At 42.2% G+C, this 11,936-nt stretch overlaps 2 protein-coding genes across 6 annotated transcripts in view; one reads left to right on the forward strand and one right to left on the reverse strand.

Moving 5' to 3' along the window:
• The first annotated feature begins 3,517 nt into the window (after positions 1-3,517).
• On the forward strand, positions 3,518-8,788 carry abhd17ab (abhydrolase domain containing 17A, depalmitoylase b). 2 transcript variants are annotated; one of them, XR_009769029.1, is made up of 6 exons: positions 3,518-3,867; positions 4,890-5,203; positions 5,322-5,516; positions 5,726-5,905; positions 6,533-6,823; positions 7,107-8,788. XR_009769029.1 is itself a non-coding variant. In XM_061683441.1 (5 exons), exons 2-5 carry the CDS (start codon positions 4,896-4,898, stop codon positions 6,744-6,746), a joined length of 897 nt encoding a protein of 298 aa, XP_061539425.1. In that variant the 5' UTR covers positions 3,518-3,867; positions 4,890-4,895; the 3' UTR covers positions 6,747-8,788. The 2 variants fall into 2 exon arrangements, 1 of the variants encoding a protein (XP_061539425.1); XM_061683441.1 differs by having other exon boundaries at positions 6,533-8,788.
• rgl1 (ral guanine nucleotide dissociation stimulator-like 1) overlaps positions 8,289-11,936 on the reverse strand; it is a 40,827-nt gene continuing 37,179 nt past the window's right edge. For 2 of the 4 annotated variants that reach the window (XM_061683421.1, XM_061683423.1), the window contains exons 17-18: positions 11,084-11,273; positions 8,289-9,894 (exon numbers count right to left, since the gene is read on the reverse strand). In XM_061683421.1, coding sequence (XP_061539405.1) covers positions 9,704-9,894; positions 11,084-11,273 — 381 coding nt within the window. In that variant the 3' untranslated portion in view covers positions 8,289-9,703. The remainder of the gene's footprint in view (positions 9,895-11,083; positions 11,274-11,936) is intronic. The other 2 variants (XM_061683422.1, XM_061683425.1) reach the window with 1 other exon arrangement.

The following is an 11,936-nucleotide window of genomic DNA, read 5'->3' on the forward strand; positions in this document are numbered from 1 at the left end:
GGTTTAGTTTTTTTTTTTTTTTTTTTAAGGGAACAGCAAGTTGTTCAAAAAGTACTGAAATGTCGAACAGGCGGACATGTGCATTCAAACGTTTAGAACGAGAAGGTCAAAATAACTGAACTAATATTAATATAACCCCTGTTCCTTACTGCAGCTTCGCATCTTGTGTCTCATTGAAACATTTCAAGAGTATTCTGTTGTCACTGACTTCAAGCACGCAGATGTGTTCCAACGGATCCGTCAATCCACTGGTGTGCGGGAATTGGACGAATCTATTAGATGTGTATGCGGAGAGTTGGACTGAACGTTTGCTTTCAACGCAACGAGGCAGAAGAAATGTGTCCCCGGTGGTTACGGTTCTGATACTACCTCAGCAGATGGAAAAATTGCTGACAAGTAAATCAAGGAAAATTGTCAAAATGTAAATAAAGTTCAGCTGTTCTAGTAGAAAAACATGGAATAAAATTTGACGCAAAGGGGGTGTGAAAGGGGCTAAAGAGGCGTGTGGCACACCTGCTCCGTTTTGTTCAGCATCTGGGGTCATTTTCAGTTTGTACTCGATTCTTAAAGGCACGGCGTAAATGGCCTTGTTTTCGTGTGCGCGCGTGTGTGTGCGTGCGTGTGTGTGTGTGTGTGTGTGTGAGAGCGAGAGCTAGAGAAGCTCCTTGCCGCTCCAAGCACCAGCAGACCACTGACACGTGCTGAATGAAAACTGACCCGGCTTGCAAAAAAAACAAAAAAAAAGCGACATACACTGCTCACGAAAAGTTTGGGATTTGGGGCTGTCGGGGGAAATTCACGGATGAACCTAAGATGCGTCAAAACTCAATTTGAGTTCCCTAAACTTTTGAACGCACGTCCAACTGTCGAATGTTTCAGTACTTTTTGCTGTTCTCTAACTTGTTTTTTTTGTTTTTTTTTTGTAGTCATTCAAATTTGGCATGTTTGTTAACACTTTGTGGCGTATCCAATGTAGAAGACATGTTTCCATTTTACAGGGACCTGAAGAGCGTCGTTGGTAGGTTGCAACAGAGAGACTGGTAGAGTCACAGAAAGGCATGGAAGTAGATGACATGGACCAAACACCTGGTGTGAATTTTACCCTTCAGAGAACAAAGCTGTGAGGAAAAAGTACTGAAACATTGAGCAGTTGTTCATAGAAAAGTTCCAAGAAGACCAAATGAAGTTCACCTGTCAAGATGATCCTGCATTTCCGGTTCATGGGGATATTTCACCCGGATGCCACGCATCCCCCGAACTTTATGACAGATGGAAAGTACAATAATGACGATCACATGCATGTGTGCCGCCTAACAATACACGTTGCAGTTTTGTAGCCGGTTTCAATGAGCCGCTCGGCGGTTAGCACGACGTACGGCTGCAACCCGGAGGTCCAATTTAACAAAGCCTAATGTAAACACTGCTCATGTAATTGCCAGACTGAAAATGTTGCGAGGGTTCTAGGACTAGTGTGTTTTTTTAAGTGCTTTGTGTAATTATCCTACCACTCTTCTACTCCAGTACAGTGATTATCTCCTGCAGGCCACATGTATTCACAGTATGACCACATAGTATCCTCCCTCTATCCAGGCTTTTATTCAGTTTGTAGCATAGTGATGATGTTACTGCAGTTGTAAAAGATTGTAAGGGGAGGTTTTTTTTTTTTTTTTTGAGGGGGGGTGGGGGCAGTTTTTCTACACTAAGTGTTGAGGTCATTTTGGATCCTTTTGCAGCACCCATCCCAGTTCAGATTTTGACATTTGGCTGTCAACTGGTGGATGGTTTCCCCCCACCGCAAATAAAGAGTTAATTGAATGTAAACCAACACAATTTATACCAGAATCATTTTTATTTTTTTTATATTGACTGTGCCAGGGGGTGGGGCTAAAATGTGTGACTGTTAGAAACTAAATAATCAGAATATCCTCCTTGTTTAATTGTTTATTTAAATTGTTTTTTTCTGTCTTTAATGCCTTCATCATCGCGCAGCAGGGGTCAATTGGCGATAACAGAATGTGAGAACTGAAGACAAGTGTTTATTCCCTGTCCCCCCCCCCCACCAGATTTAGGATTGTATGACATGTTCAAGTACAAAAAAAACCAACAATAAAATCACAAAGTTTATTTTAAATTACTTGTCTTTGTGTCCATCGTTGCTGCGTAAGCGTGCGCTACTTGTGGCGCTGATTGATCTGCATTAGGTAGGTTTTGTAACTACGTGGAACTAAAATAAAGTACAAATGCTCACTCTTTGAAAACAGGAAGGTGTTGGCAGTGTGATACTGTCACCTAGCGGCCTGGGTGGGATTAATATGTGTAAAGTTGCAGTTGGACTTCTACAGTTATCAGGCATATATTTGCCATCATGGTACACTTTAGTGCAGCCACCACACACAAAAAGATTTAAAAAAAAAAAAAAAAACATCCTTGGAGTTCATTGGATGGGTCTCTGCAGCCTCCTCCAGGTGGCCAGTTGTCGGGGCGCCTGGGTGGGGCTGGCGGACCGCCCTGGGTGCCTCTGTGTGCGACGTGTCCCGTCCGCCTCGGCCCGATCCCGCCCCTCGATTGATTCTCCTGTCCTTGTCCTGTTCCATCTTGTTCTGTCCTTCCCTCACAGGGTGGAGCACTACAGCCCCATCCAACACTCATATCTAAGGTTGCATTGTTGTAGATAATGTAACGATTTACTTTTCTCATCCGCTTCACAATTGGTACATTTTACGGTCTTTTGTCTTTGTATCTCTCTCCCCTCTAGAAACTTTGTTCTGTTCGACCCGATCGACTCCGATTCTCAATAAACATCAATTATAATACTAAGAAACCACAGCGGCAGCTTCAAAACTCCACTGTGACACAGTAAAACTGTTTCGGCATAAACGGGATACAGATATTCCATTCTGCTTGACCTAACAGCCAAACAGGACAACAACAACAACAACAAAAAAGGCCCACCGGAATTTTACTTTGTCAAGACTTGGGTAATATTTGCTGCATTAATTTATCTTTTTTTTTCTGGAATTGGTTATTTTAAATAATTTTTGGGGAGTATTTTTTTTTATTCATTTATTCAATTCATTAGCTGATTGCTTTATTGTAAATAGAAAACTTAGATCTACAATTTAACATGTACACTATCAAGATTTATATTTGTTGCAATAATTTGACTTTCCCCCCCCCCCTAAATTTGGTTGAATAAAATTTAGATTTATTTGTATTTATTTATCTAATTGAATGTTGATTTATAGTAAGTTAACAATTTTACATAATTCAGTGGACCTTTTAGATTAAATTTGGTTGATAAAATGTGCATGAATTATTTTGTTAGAACAATAAACATTTACACACACATTTTAACCTGGTTTATCAGTTATTTTTAAATTTGTTTTTTTTTTAATGCGTAATGTGCACGCAACCTTTTACGTCGTTTCCCTTAAATGGCCCGTGTATACACGTTACTTCACATCCGGTCCGCTGTCGCTTCCGGGTGCGGCGACGCCGACAAACCACAACACAACACGGCACGAACATGGATTAAAAAAAAAAAAAAAAAAAAAAAAAAAGGACACAAATTCCCACACAAGAGGAGACGCCGGCGTCGCTCGGACTTTTGTCAAGACACAATGACACGCTTTGGAACGCGCGTCGCCGCCTTGTTTCGCCTTGTTTTGTCTCCTTAAGAACGTTGTTTGTTGTTTGTTTGTTTGTTTTTGTTTTTGTTTTTGTTCTGAACCGATAAGCCGTCTGTCGTCTTCTTGCCACTTTAGCTCTGAGCCCGGTTAGCATTAGCTAACGGACAAATAGGCATTATCTGGGCCCCATTGTGACGTCACAGGAATTGAGCTCATTGAAAGCGACGTCAGCCAACAGGTGAGTCTGCTTTTCCACTTTTTTTTTTTTATTATTATTTTTGTTTTGCATGTGTCTAGTAGACAGTGGTCATGAGTGTCAAGTACAAATACTTTATTTACTATACCTAATGTCTTTTTTGGCTCGCTGTGCTCTTAGTTTTCTTACGACTTTTTACCGTTACTCCCCAAATTTAATTAAAAATACTTAATTTTAATGACAATGGTGAGGACTTGGCAAATACAAGTACGTTAGTTACGGCACTTGTAGATTTTTCTGCTGTCTGTATTGGAGGGTTTATTTTTCTGCCAAGTAATACTTTAATACTGAAGTTTTGTTTTGTTTTTTTCTTCAAATGTATCTGTACTTAAAGGTCCTGTATTTTGGCTATTTTGACCTTCACAAAGTGACTCTCTAACATGGACTCTTTTAAATTAATCAGTGAGTCTATTGTTAGTTTTTACATTATTATTTTTTTTTTTTGGTCCATCACTTGAGAGTCGAAGCCAAATTTTTCTTTCCGCTTCACTAATGTTCATTGATTGGTACGGTTTTTCCGCGTTCATTCTGATGATTCATACAGCGGCGTATATATAGAACCTTTCTAGATCTGCCTGCAAAAATGCAAAGAAACAAGTTACTAATTTAAAAAAAAAAAAAAAAAAACCTACAAAAAGCACATTTCTATTTATGACGCCCCTAAGAATAAAGATAATTCGGTAACATTAGCAAAAAGCGTGAATGGTGATCATTTGCTCCACTGGCTGCTTTGTGTGGAGGAGAGCTACGTACGAATTGTTCTTGTTTTGTTTCTGAATGTGGAGTGACTCTCTGTAGTGTGTTTTTAGGTCTCATAGTATTTAGTGCCAAAATGTCCGTCTGTTGTCATACGAGAGCAGTTCCAACTCGCGGAGACAAATTCCATGTGTGTTTTTGACATACTTGGCACTGCTACTTGGTACAAAGCTGGATCTGGTCTCGTGGGATGCACCCCAAAGTCCTGCGAAAAATTCTTGGAAGACAACGTTGTTCTGCCTCCGCAGCGGAAGATGAACGGCCTGTCGGTCAGCGAGCTGTGCGGCCTCTTCTGCTGCCCGCCGTGTCCCGGCCGCATCGCGGCCAAGCTGGCGTTCCTGCCGCCGGAGCCCACGTACGCCTTCCTCCCGGAACCGGAACCGGGCCCGGGCGGCTCGGGGTCGAGCCTGCGCACTCGCGGCGAGTGGAAGCTCCACCTGACGGAGCGCGCCGAGTTCCAGTACACGCAGAGGGAGCTGGACACCGTGGAGGTGACGCTGGCGCAGTCCAGCCGAGGGAACGAAATCGGCTGCATGTACGTCCGCTGTGTTCCCAAATCCAGGTGTGTCTTTTTGCACTAAACCCAATTTCCTCCCAATCTCATATGAACGCCCAAATGAGCCCCACCTAGACTTGTTACGGCGCGCTTATCGTCGCGCCACATTTTGTTTTGCGTGCAGATTCACGGTGCTGTTTTCCCACGGCAACGCGGTGGACTTGGGCCAGATGAGCAGCTTCTACATCGGCCTGGGCACGCGCATCAACTGCAACGTCTTCTCCTACGACTACTCCGGCTACGGCGTCAGCGCCGGCAAGCCCAGCGAGAAGGACCTCTACGCCGACATCGACGCCGCCTGGCACACCCTGTGCACTCGGTACCGGCAAGACACTCCCTACTCACCGACCTAAATTCGAGCATTTGTTCCGTGAAATCGTATGAATTTATTCCCAACAGCGAGTTGTCTTCATGTAGCGTTTCAGGAGTGTGCGGACTTTTTCTATCCACTGCGGGTGCATCGCGGCGCAGTTTAAAAAAATAAATAAATGTGTCCTCTTCCTGGCGCCCGCGCGCGTTGCCCGCCAGGTACGGCGTGAGCCCCGAGAGCATCATCCTGTACGGCCAGAGCATCGGTACGGTTCCCACGGTGGACCTGGCGTCCAGGTACGAGTGCGCCGCCGTGGTCCTCCACTCGCCGCTCACGTCGGGCATGAGGGTGGCGTTCCCCGACACCAAGAAGACGTACTGCTTCGACGCCTTCCCCAAGTGAGTCCCGCCTTCGTTTACTGCACGGCAGAAGCGAACTAACGTCACGGCAAAATTCCGCAAGTACAGGTCAGGCTTGTGTTTATGGCGACTCGCAACTCACGTTTACTGTCAAACTAAACCCAACACAAAGCATCGTGCCTTTAACCAAAACTTTGTCGGAAGAAAGTCTGCTAGCTTAATTCTAACACATAATGCGAAACACCAAAGATGGGCTAACGAAACTAGCATCAATGTTACAAACCATCAAACAAGTGATGGCAACTTCAACGGTGCAGCAACACATGTCGACCGACAATGTAACTGTGCTCTGTCAAGTATTCTTCGCGCGCTATTATTATTGCAGCTTAGTAGTGATGCTCTCCTTTGTGTTTCTGCATCCGATTCTCCGTGTATGATAATGTACGTACTATATGTGGCCCCTGGTGGCCAAAGTGCACACACCAGAAGGAATCCCACAATCTATTGAATTAAAGCCTGAAATCGTGACGCGCACGCTGTAAAATGATTTGCGGTCTTCTTGTGTTATTACTGTATGTTTTTATCACGCCCAGTAGTGCAGAGTGCTCGTTGTTTGCTTTCGCAACGGGCAAGGTCCGGGTCAACCGTGTCGCGTGTGTTCGGCAGCATCGAGAAAGTGTCCAAGATCTCGTCTCCCGTGCTGGTCATCCACGGCACCGAGGACGAGGTGATCGACTTCTCGCACGGCCTGGCGCTGTTCGAGCGCTGCCCCAAGGCCGTGGAGCCCCTGTGGGTGGAGGGCGCCGGGCACAACGACATCGAACTGTACGCGCAGTACCTGGAGCGCCTGCGACGCTTCATCGGACACGAGCTCGCCTGAGACGCCGCCCGTTCCGACTCCAAAACGGAGTACGGTGCTACGACTGTCCCAACTTAGGAGTTTTACGAGCTGTTGAGGTTTGTTTGTTTGTTTGTTTGTTTGTTTGTTTGTTTGTTTTAACCATACTGTACTGCCCTGGAACTGGGCAGTCCAGCACACAAATCCTAAATGACATTCTCAAGGACCTGCCGTGGGCCACTTTTCACGCCCAGACTCGCACGCAGACTTACGGGCAAACTGCTCGTCACTCACCAGGGCCCCGCCCCTTAAAGGCACACATCCAACACGTGGAGACTCCACTAATGACACTTTCTAAAAGTAGTTTATTTCTTTCCGTTCTGTTTTATATTTTTTTACTAGGGATGAGCGAGTAGCGATACCAGGTAGAGGTGCCCGGCCTTATTTCAAGGTAGCGGGTACACGTGAAGGCTGTCGATGCTTGCCGATAATCTGACATCAAGTAAGTCCTCCTCGCCAGTAGTTGGCGCTACACATCTGCGAGTCATCGGAATCACAAAGAAAGTTCTGATCACAATTCTCTGTCGTTGTGTTCTTGGATATTGGGACTCTGTATCGGCGAGTACTCCGGAGTGAATACTCGTACTGGTATGGATCTGGAAAAAAAAAAACAACTGGTGACAAACTCGATCACAGAATGAATTAAACTCCTAGATCAAGGTAAAACTGTCTACACTTTTTAAAAAAAAAAATTTTTTTAAAGGGACTTTAATGAATAAAAAGCTGTTTTCTTTTTTTTGTAAAATGATGAATCTGATGATTGCTCAGGTCATCCTCCTTTTGAGGATGTCAACAAGTTACATGGACATTTTTTTTTTTTTTTTTTTTTTTTTTTTTTTTTTAAACGTCTACTCCTCTACCTTTGTGTTTCCCACCTTTTATTGAGCCCAGGTGCATATTTCACATTGAAGAAAAAAAAAAAAAAAATGCCACAACACAACCGCCCCCCCAAAGAAAAAGTTACAAAAAGTATGACTACCGCAATAATGATCTCGTCTCGATTTACTCACAAATTAAAAATGTGAAAGCTATTATTCTTATTTTATGACCGGCAAAAGGTGGATACACAGCTTAATTGTATTGTCTGCCATCTAGTGGACGCGCGTTGAATTGTTCTGCCCGTCATTTGCATACGTCAGTCGCATAAATAGATGCACATTATTTGTAGTGAGTAAATGGTTTTGGGTCCAATTTTCCCTCGGTGAATTGCGGTCGGGAATCACCGGTCTACCTCAAAGTCTGTCTTTTGTTTTCGAGTCTTTTGCGTGTGACGACCAGTAAAGCAAAAATGTTTTCGCACTCCTCGAGTCGACGCGCTGTCTGAAATCTTCATTTATGAATATGAATGACACGACTTTTCTCATTTTCTCTTCGTCCACTGACCAGCATAAAATTACCCTAATTCAATTCGGTGTATCTTATACATATTCAATGTGACATTTCGTCGTGTATTCGACGTGATGATGTGATGTTGCGGGCGTCGACGACATTAAACAAGGAATAAGAAGACAAAACAACGTCCAATCATGATAAATGAATAATTTATTGATTCAGGTAGAGGAGGAAGACTCTTTGGCAATGAAGAAAGTAACTTGGAGTGCAAGTGCTGCACGGACGTCAATGCAAAGTTGACCAGATGCGAGAATGTTTCATTGCACTCTCATTGAGGACTTGAAAGAATGAAGTTCCTGATGCTTTTTTTTGTTGTTTTTTTTTAAACTCTTGTCCATTACTTTTTTTCTCAAATTATTTCTCATTGTAACATTATGTCTTGTCTCAAATGACTCAAAATTCCCCCCCCCCCCCCCGCAAAAATCAGACTTGTAACATTTCAACATTTTCTCCCCGTGTTTTGGATGAGAAATAAAATGTTATTCTCGCAAAGTTATGACTCATGATGGAACGTTTTCTTAAGATAAAACGTTTTGTTCTCCATTTTTTTCCCCTCACACTAATGCAAATATTTCTGGAAAACAATTCTGTTTCATGTCGTTTTTCTATATATATATTCTGACATTTTGGAGTGATAGTTCAAAAAATATGGGTGATTTGATGTCAGAGTGATTCTATTTGCAAATAGCTTGACATTTCCCACACGCAGGCCTCACAATGACTTTCCAAATGTTTTATTTATTGATTATTGACTTGGTTTTATTCTTTTCTCGGTGCGTCTGTCACAGTTTGCCGAGTGCTGCTCTGGAGGTTTTGCAAAGGCATCACATTCCCCCCCCCTCTTGTTTTTCTTCCTGAATTAATGACACTAAAATCCTCCGGCAGCCTCCAAATGACTGACGTTATACAAAACAACCCCCCCCCCCCCCCATAAAATACAAAAAGCAACGCTGCCATTTTCATGTTCTGTATTTACATCCCATTGGCATCTTGGGCCAAGTGACAAGTGCAACTCTGAGCCGTTCGTTCCGTAGCGAGATTCCGATTCTGACGGCAAGGCCACTGACGAGCCGATCAGAATGCACGCCAGGCATCCGTCATGCGGCTCGAGATCTCTCTCACTCACAGGTACTCTCACTCTCATATACTCTCTCACGCACACACAGTCCTACTCACATGAAGACTGTTGTAGGTTCCAAGTTTATCTATATTAAGAATATTATTAATAACAATAATAATAATAAGAGAATACTGTTGTTGGCGCTGAGGAGCTATGGACAGGCTCCCTTGTTTGTTTGTTTTTTCATGTGCAAATCCCATGTGTAGTAAGGCCAGGAAGCCACCGGGGGTCGCTGTTCCCTCCTCTCTGATGCTTGGCAGACGTCACCGGTCACAGCATTCAGTCGGCATTTTAATTTGGCCACAGTCCTCCTCGTGGAAGCAAATAGAATTGAACTGATGCTTACGATTCGGATATGTTACGAACAAATGTTTTGGGGGGCTTCTTCCTGCAGGCGTCCATTTTGCGCTCCAGAGTAGTGTTGCGTTCACAGTGTGACTTTGCTGAGTCTGAGCGACAGGCTGGAGCGGTGGTGGTGCGTTCGGGGCAGCGTGGAGCTACAGCGCACCCGCATCTGCACCGGAACGCCGCCGCCGCCGCGCACACGCAGCAGGAAGTCGAAGTTGGCCGACGTGTTCATGGCGTAGAAGACGTTGGCGTTGTCGGGGATGATCAACTCTGACGTGAGGGGAAAAAGACGATATCGGCGTGTTATAATATTGGATTCAAATCTGGACCAAAATATTATTCCCTCAGTGATTCTTAAAGGTGTAGTGCGCCGTGGAAGAATCACTGCCTAAATACAGTTCAGTTGTATTTAACTTTCAACCTCAATACATTTGTATTGAATCTTTAAGAGCCGTTTGTTTTTCAATATGTTTTTTCATCATTTTTATGTAACTTTATGCGCAATACATTTTAATTGAATCATTCTTCAAATCGTTTTTTCCCCCCTCTCTGTTTAAGCGTAACTAATAACAACAGCTAATATGACATTTCATATGATTTCAAGAAAATTTGTCAAACACAAATACATTTTAATATGCAGCATATTTAATATTAAAGTTATTACACACATACAGTCAATAGTCACATACAAATAATTCATATTGAATAGAATTGAATTTCCATCATATATTTGTAGAATACTTAAAATTATATTAAATATATATAATACAACAATATCGTTGCTATTATATATTAAAATACCATAAATAGATATTTTCTGTTAAATTGGAAAAATACAAAAATGTTAATACAAATATAGAATTACAAAAACGTCAGTAAAAAAGGTAATATGTAATATATTAAGTATTAGCAATAATTAAATGATCATAATCATCAATCATTTATATAATTAACTCCCATTCATAAACATGATATTGAATACATTTTCATTCCAATTTGCCAACGAGAAATAATTCCTATTCGATTAAAGATTATTGAAAAACATTCTAAAAAACAATTGTGAGAATTCATCACATTTGATATTAAACAGGTAGAATCCTCACTTCTCCATAACCATTATGTTTCAGGAAATTTAAATTCAAATCCTATCTTTTATTTATGAAATATAATATTGTTCAACTTCAAGCTATTTTCAGCGCTTTAGAGGATTTAATGTGGTAAAAAAAAAAGCCCACATGGTGACTGATGAATAGTATCGATTTGTAAAAATCTATGAAACTGTATGAATTTAGGATTCCGCCCGCGAGCAACAATACAAACTTTTTTTGGAAGGTTGATATTTAGAAGACAATCACTATGTCGATTTCTATCCATTAAAACCTCTCTCCAAAAAAAGTTGCGCTATAACAAAACAAATAAAAACTAACTTTTATGTATTATGAATTCCGAATTTATTGACCTTTATTTTTGTTTGTCTGCGTGCAGGACTGAGCTTGCTGTCGGGCGACGGTGTGGACTTTGCGCCGGCGATTACCTCGGTCGTCAGAGATGACCTGCACCAGCTCGTAGCCGTCCTCGGGCTCCCGCTCCAGGTTGTGCTTGGCCATGGCTCGGGAAATCACGGCCCTCGTCTTGTCTTGACTCGTCAGCTGACAAGAAAAACAAATAGGAATAAAGTACAAAGAGCCTCGGGACCACGCTGAGAACTATTCCAAGAATCTCCTTTGAGATCATTCGTTTGATGTACAGTCAAGTGTGTTGTGAATACAATTGATTATCATCATTACGAATAACGTGTAATAATAATAATAATAATTATTATTATTTTTTTAAATAAGAAAAATAACACTTCACCATTGTACTTCATAAAAACACACAGTAGTAACATAAATAAATAGAATGTAAATGAGTCAAAAGTTTCCGCTGGTATTTTTCATGCTTTTTAATTCAATGGACATTGCGCTGCTCCTCCTGGTGTGTGCGGCTCGGCCACCAGGGAGCAGTATAATGCATACGTAGAATACGCGTCGATTTGATGACACAAAGACAGTAACGAGAGTTGTTTTTCGAAGAAAATAAAGACTATATGCTCAGTCTGTGCGTGTTGCTGCACTGTTTGTGTTCAAAAACCCATTTAATGTCTAACTACCATGACAGCCGTGCTAGTTTCGCGAGCCCGTCCGTCTAAAGCGTTTTGCATTCTGTGGTAGAAGTGAGCGAGCAGAGCTTGGTAAGACAACTTAATGCATTTTGTAAAGTCTTTCGTAATGTAATTGTAATATTATGCCGTTTTCTCGTGACTTGATGACTAA

The sequence above is a fragment of the Phycodurus eques genome, chromosome 8, assembly GCF_024500275.1.
Source record: "Phycodurus eques isolate BA_2022a chromosome 8, UOR_Pequ_1.1, whole genome shotgun sequence".
NCBI classification, from domain to species: domain Eukaryota; kingdom Metazoa; phylum Chordata; class Actinopteri; order Syngnathiformes; family Syngnathidae; genus Phycodurus; species Phycodurus eques.

Excerpts from the sequence above, each read along its gene's own strand:
- abhd17ab (XM_061683441.1), top strand. The coding sequence starts at position 4,896 with ATGAACGGCCTGTCGGTCAGCGAGCTGTGCGGCCTCTTCTGCTGCCCG. Across the intron at positions 5,204-5,321 it reads CGCTGTGTTCCCAAATCCAG|ATTCACGGTGCTGTTTTCCC; the intron begins GTGTGTCTTTTT and ends TTTTGCGTGCAG. Across the intron at positions 5,517-5,725 it reads TGGCACACCCTGTGCACTCG|GTACGGCGTGAGCCCCGAGA; the intron begins GTACCGGCAAGA and ends GTTGCCCGCCAG.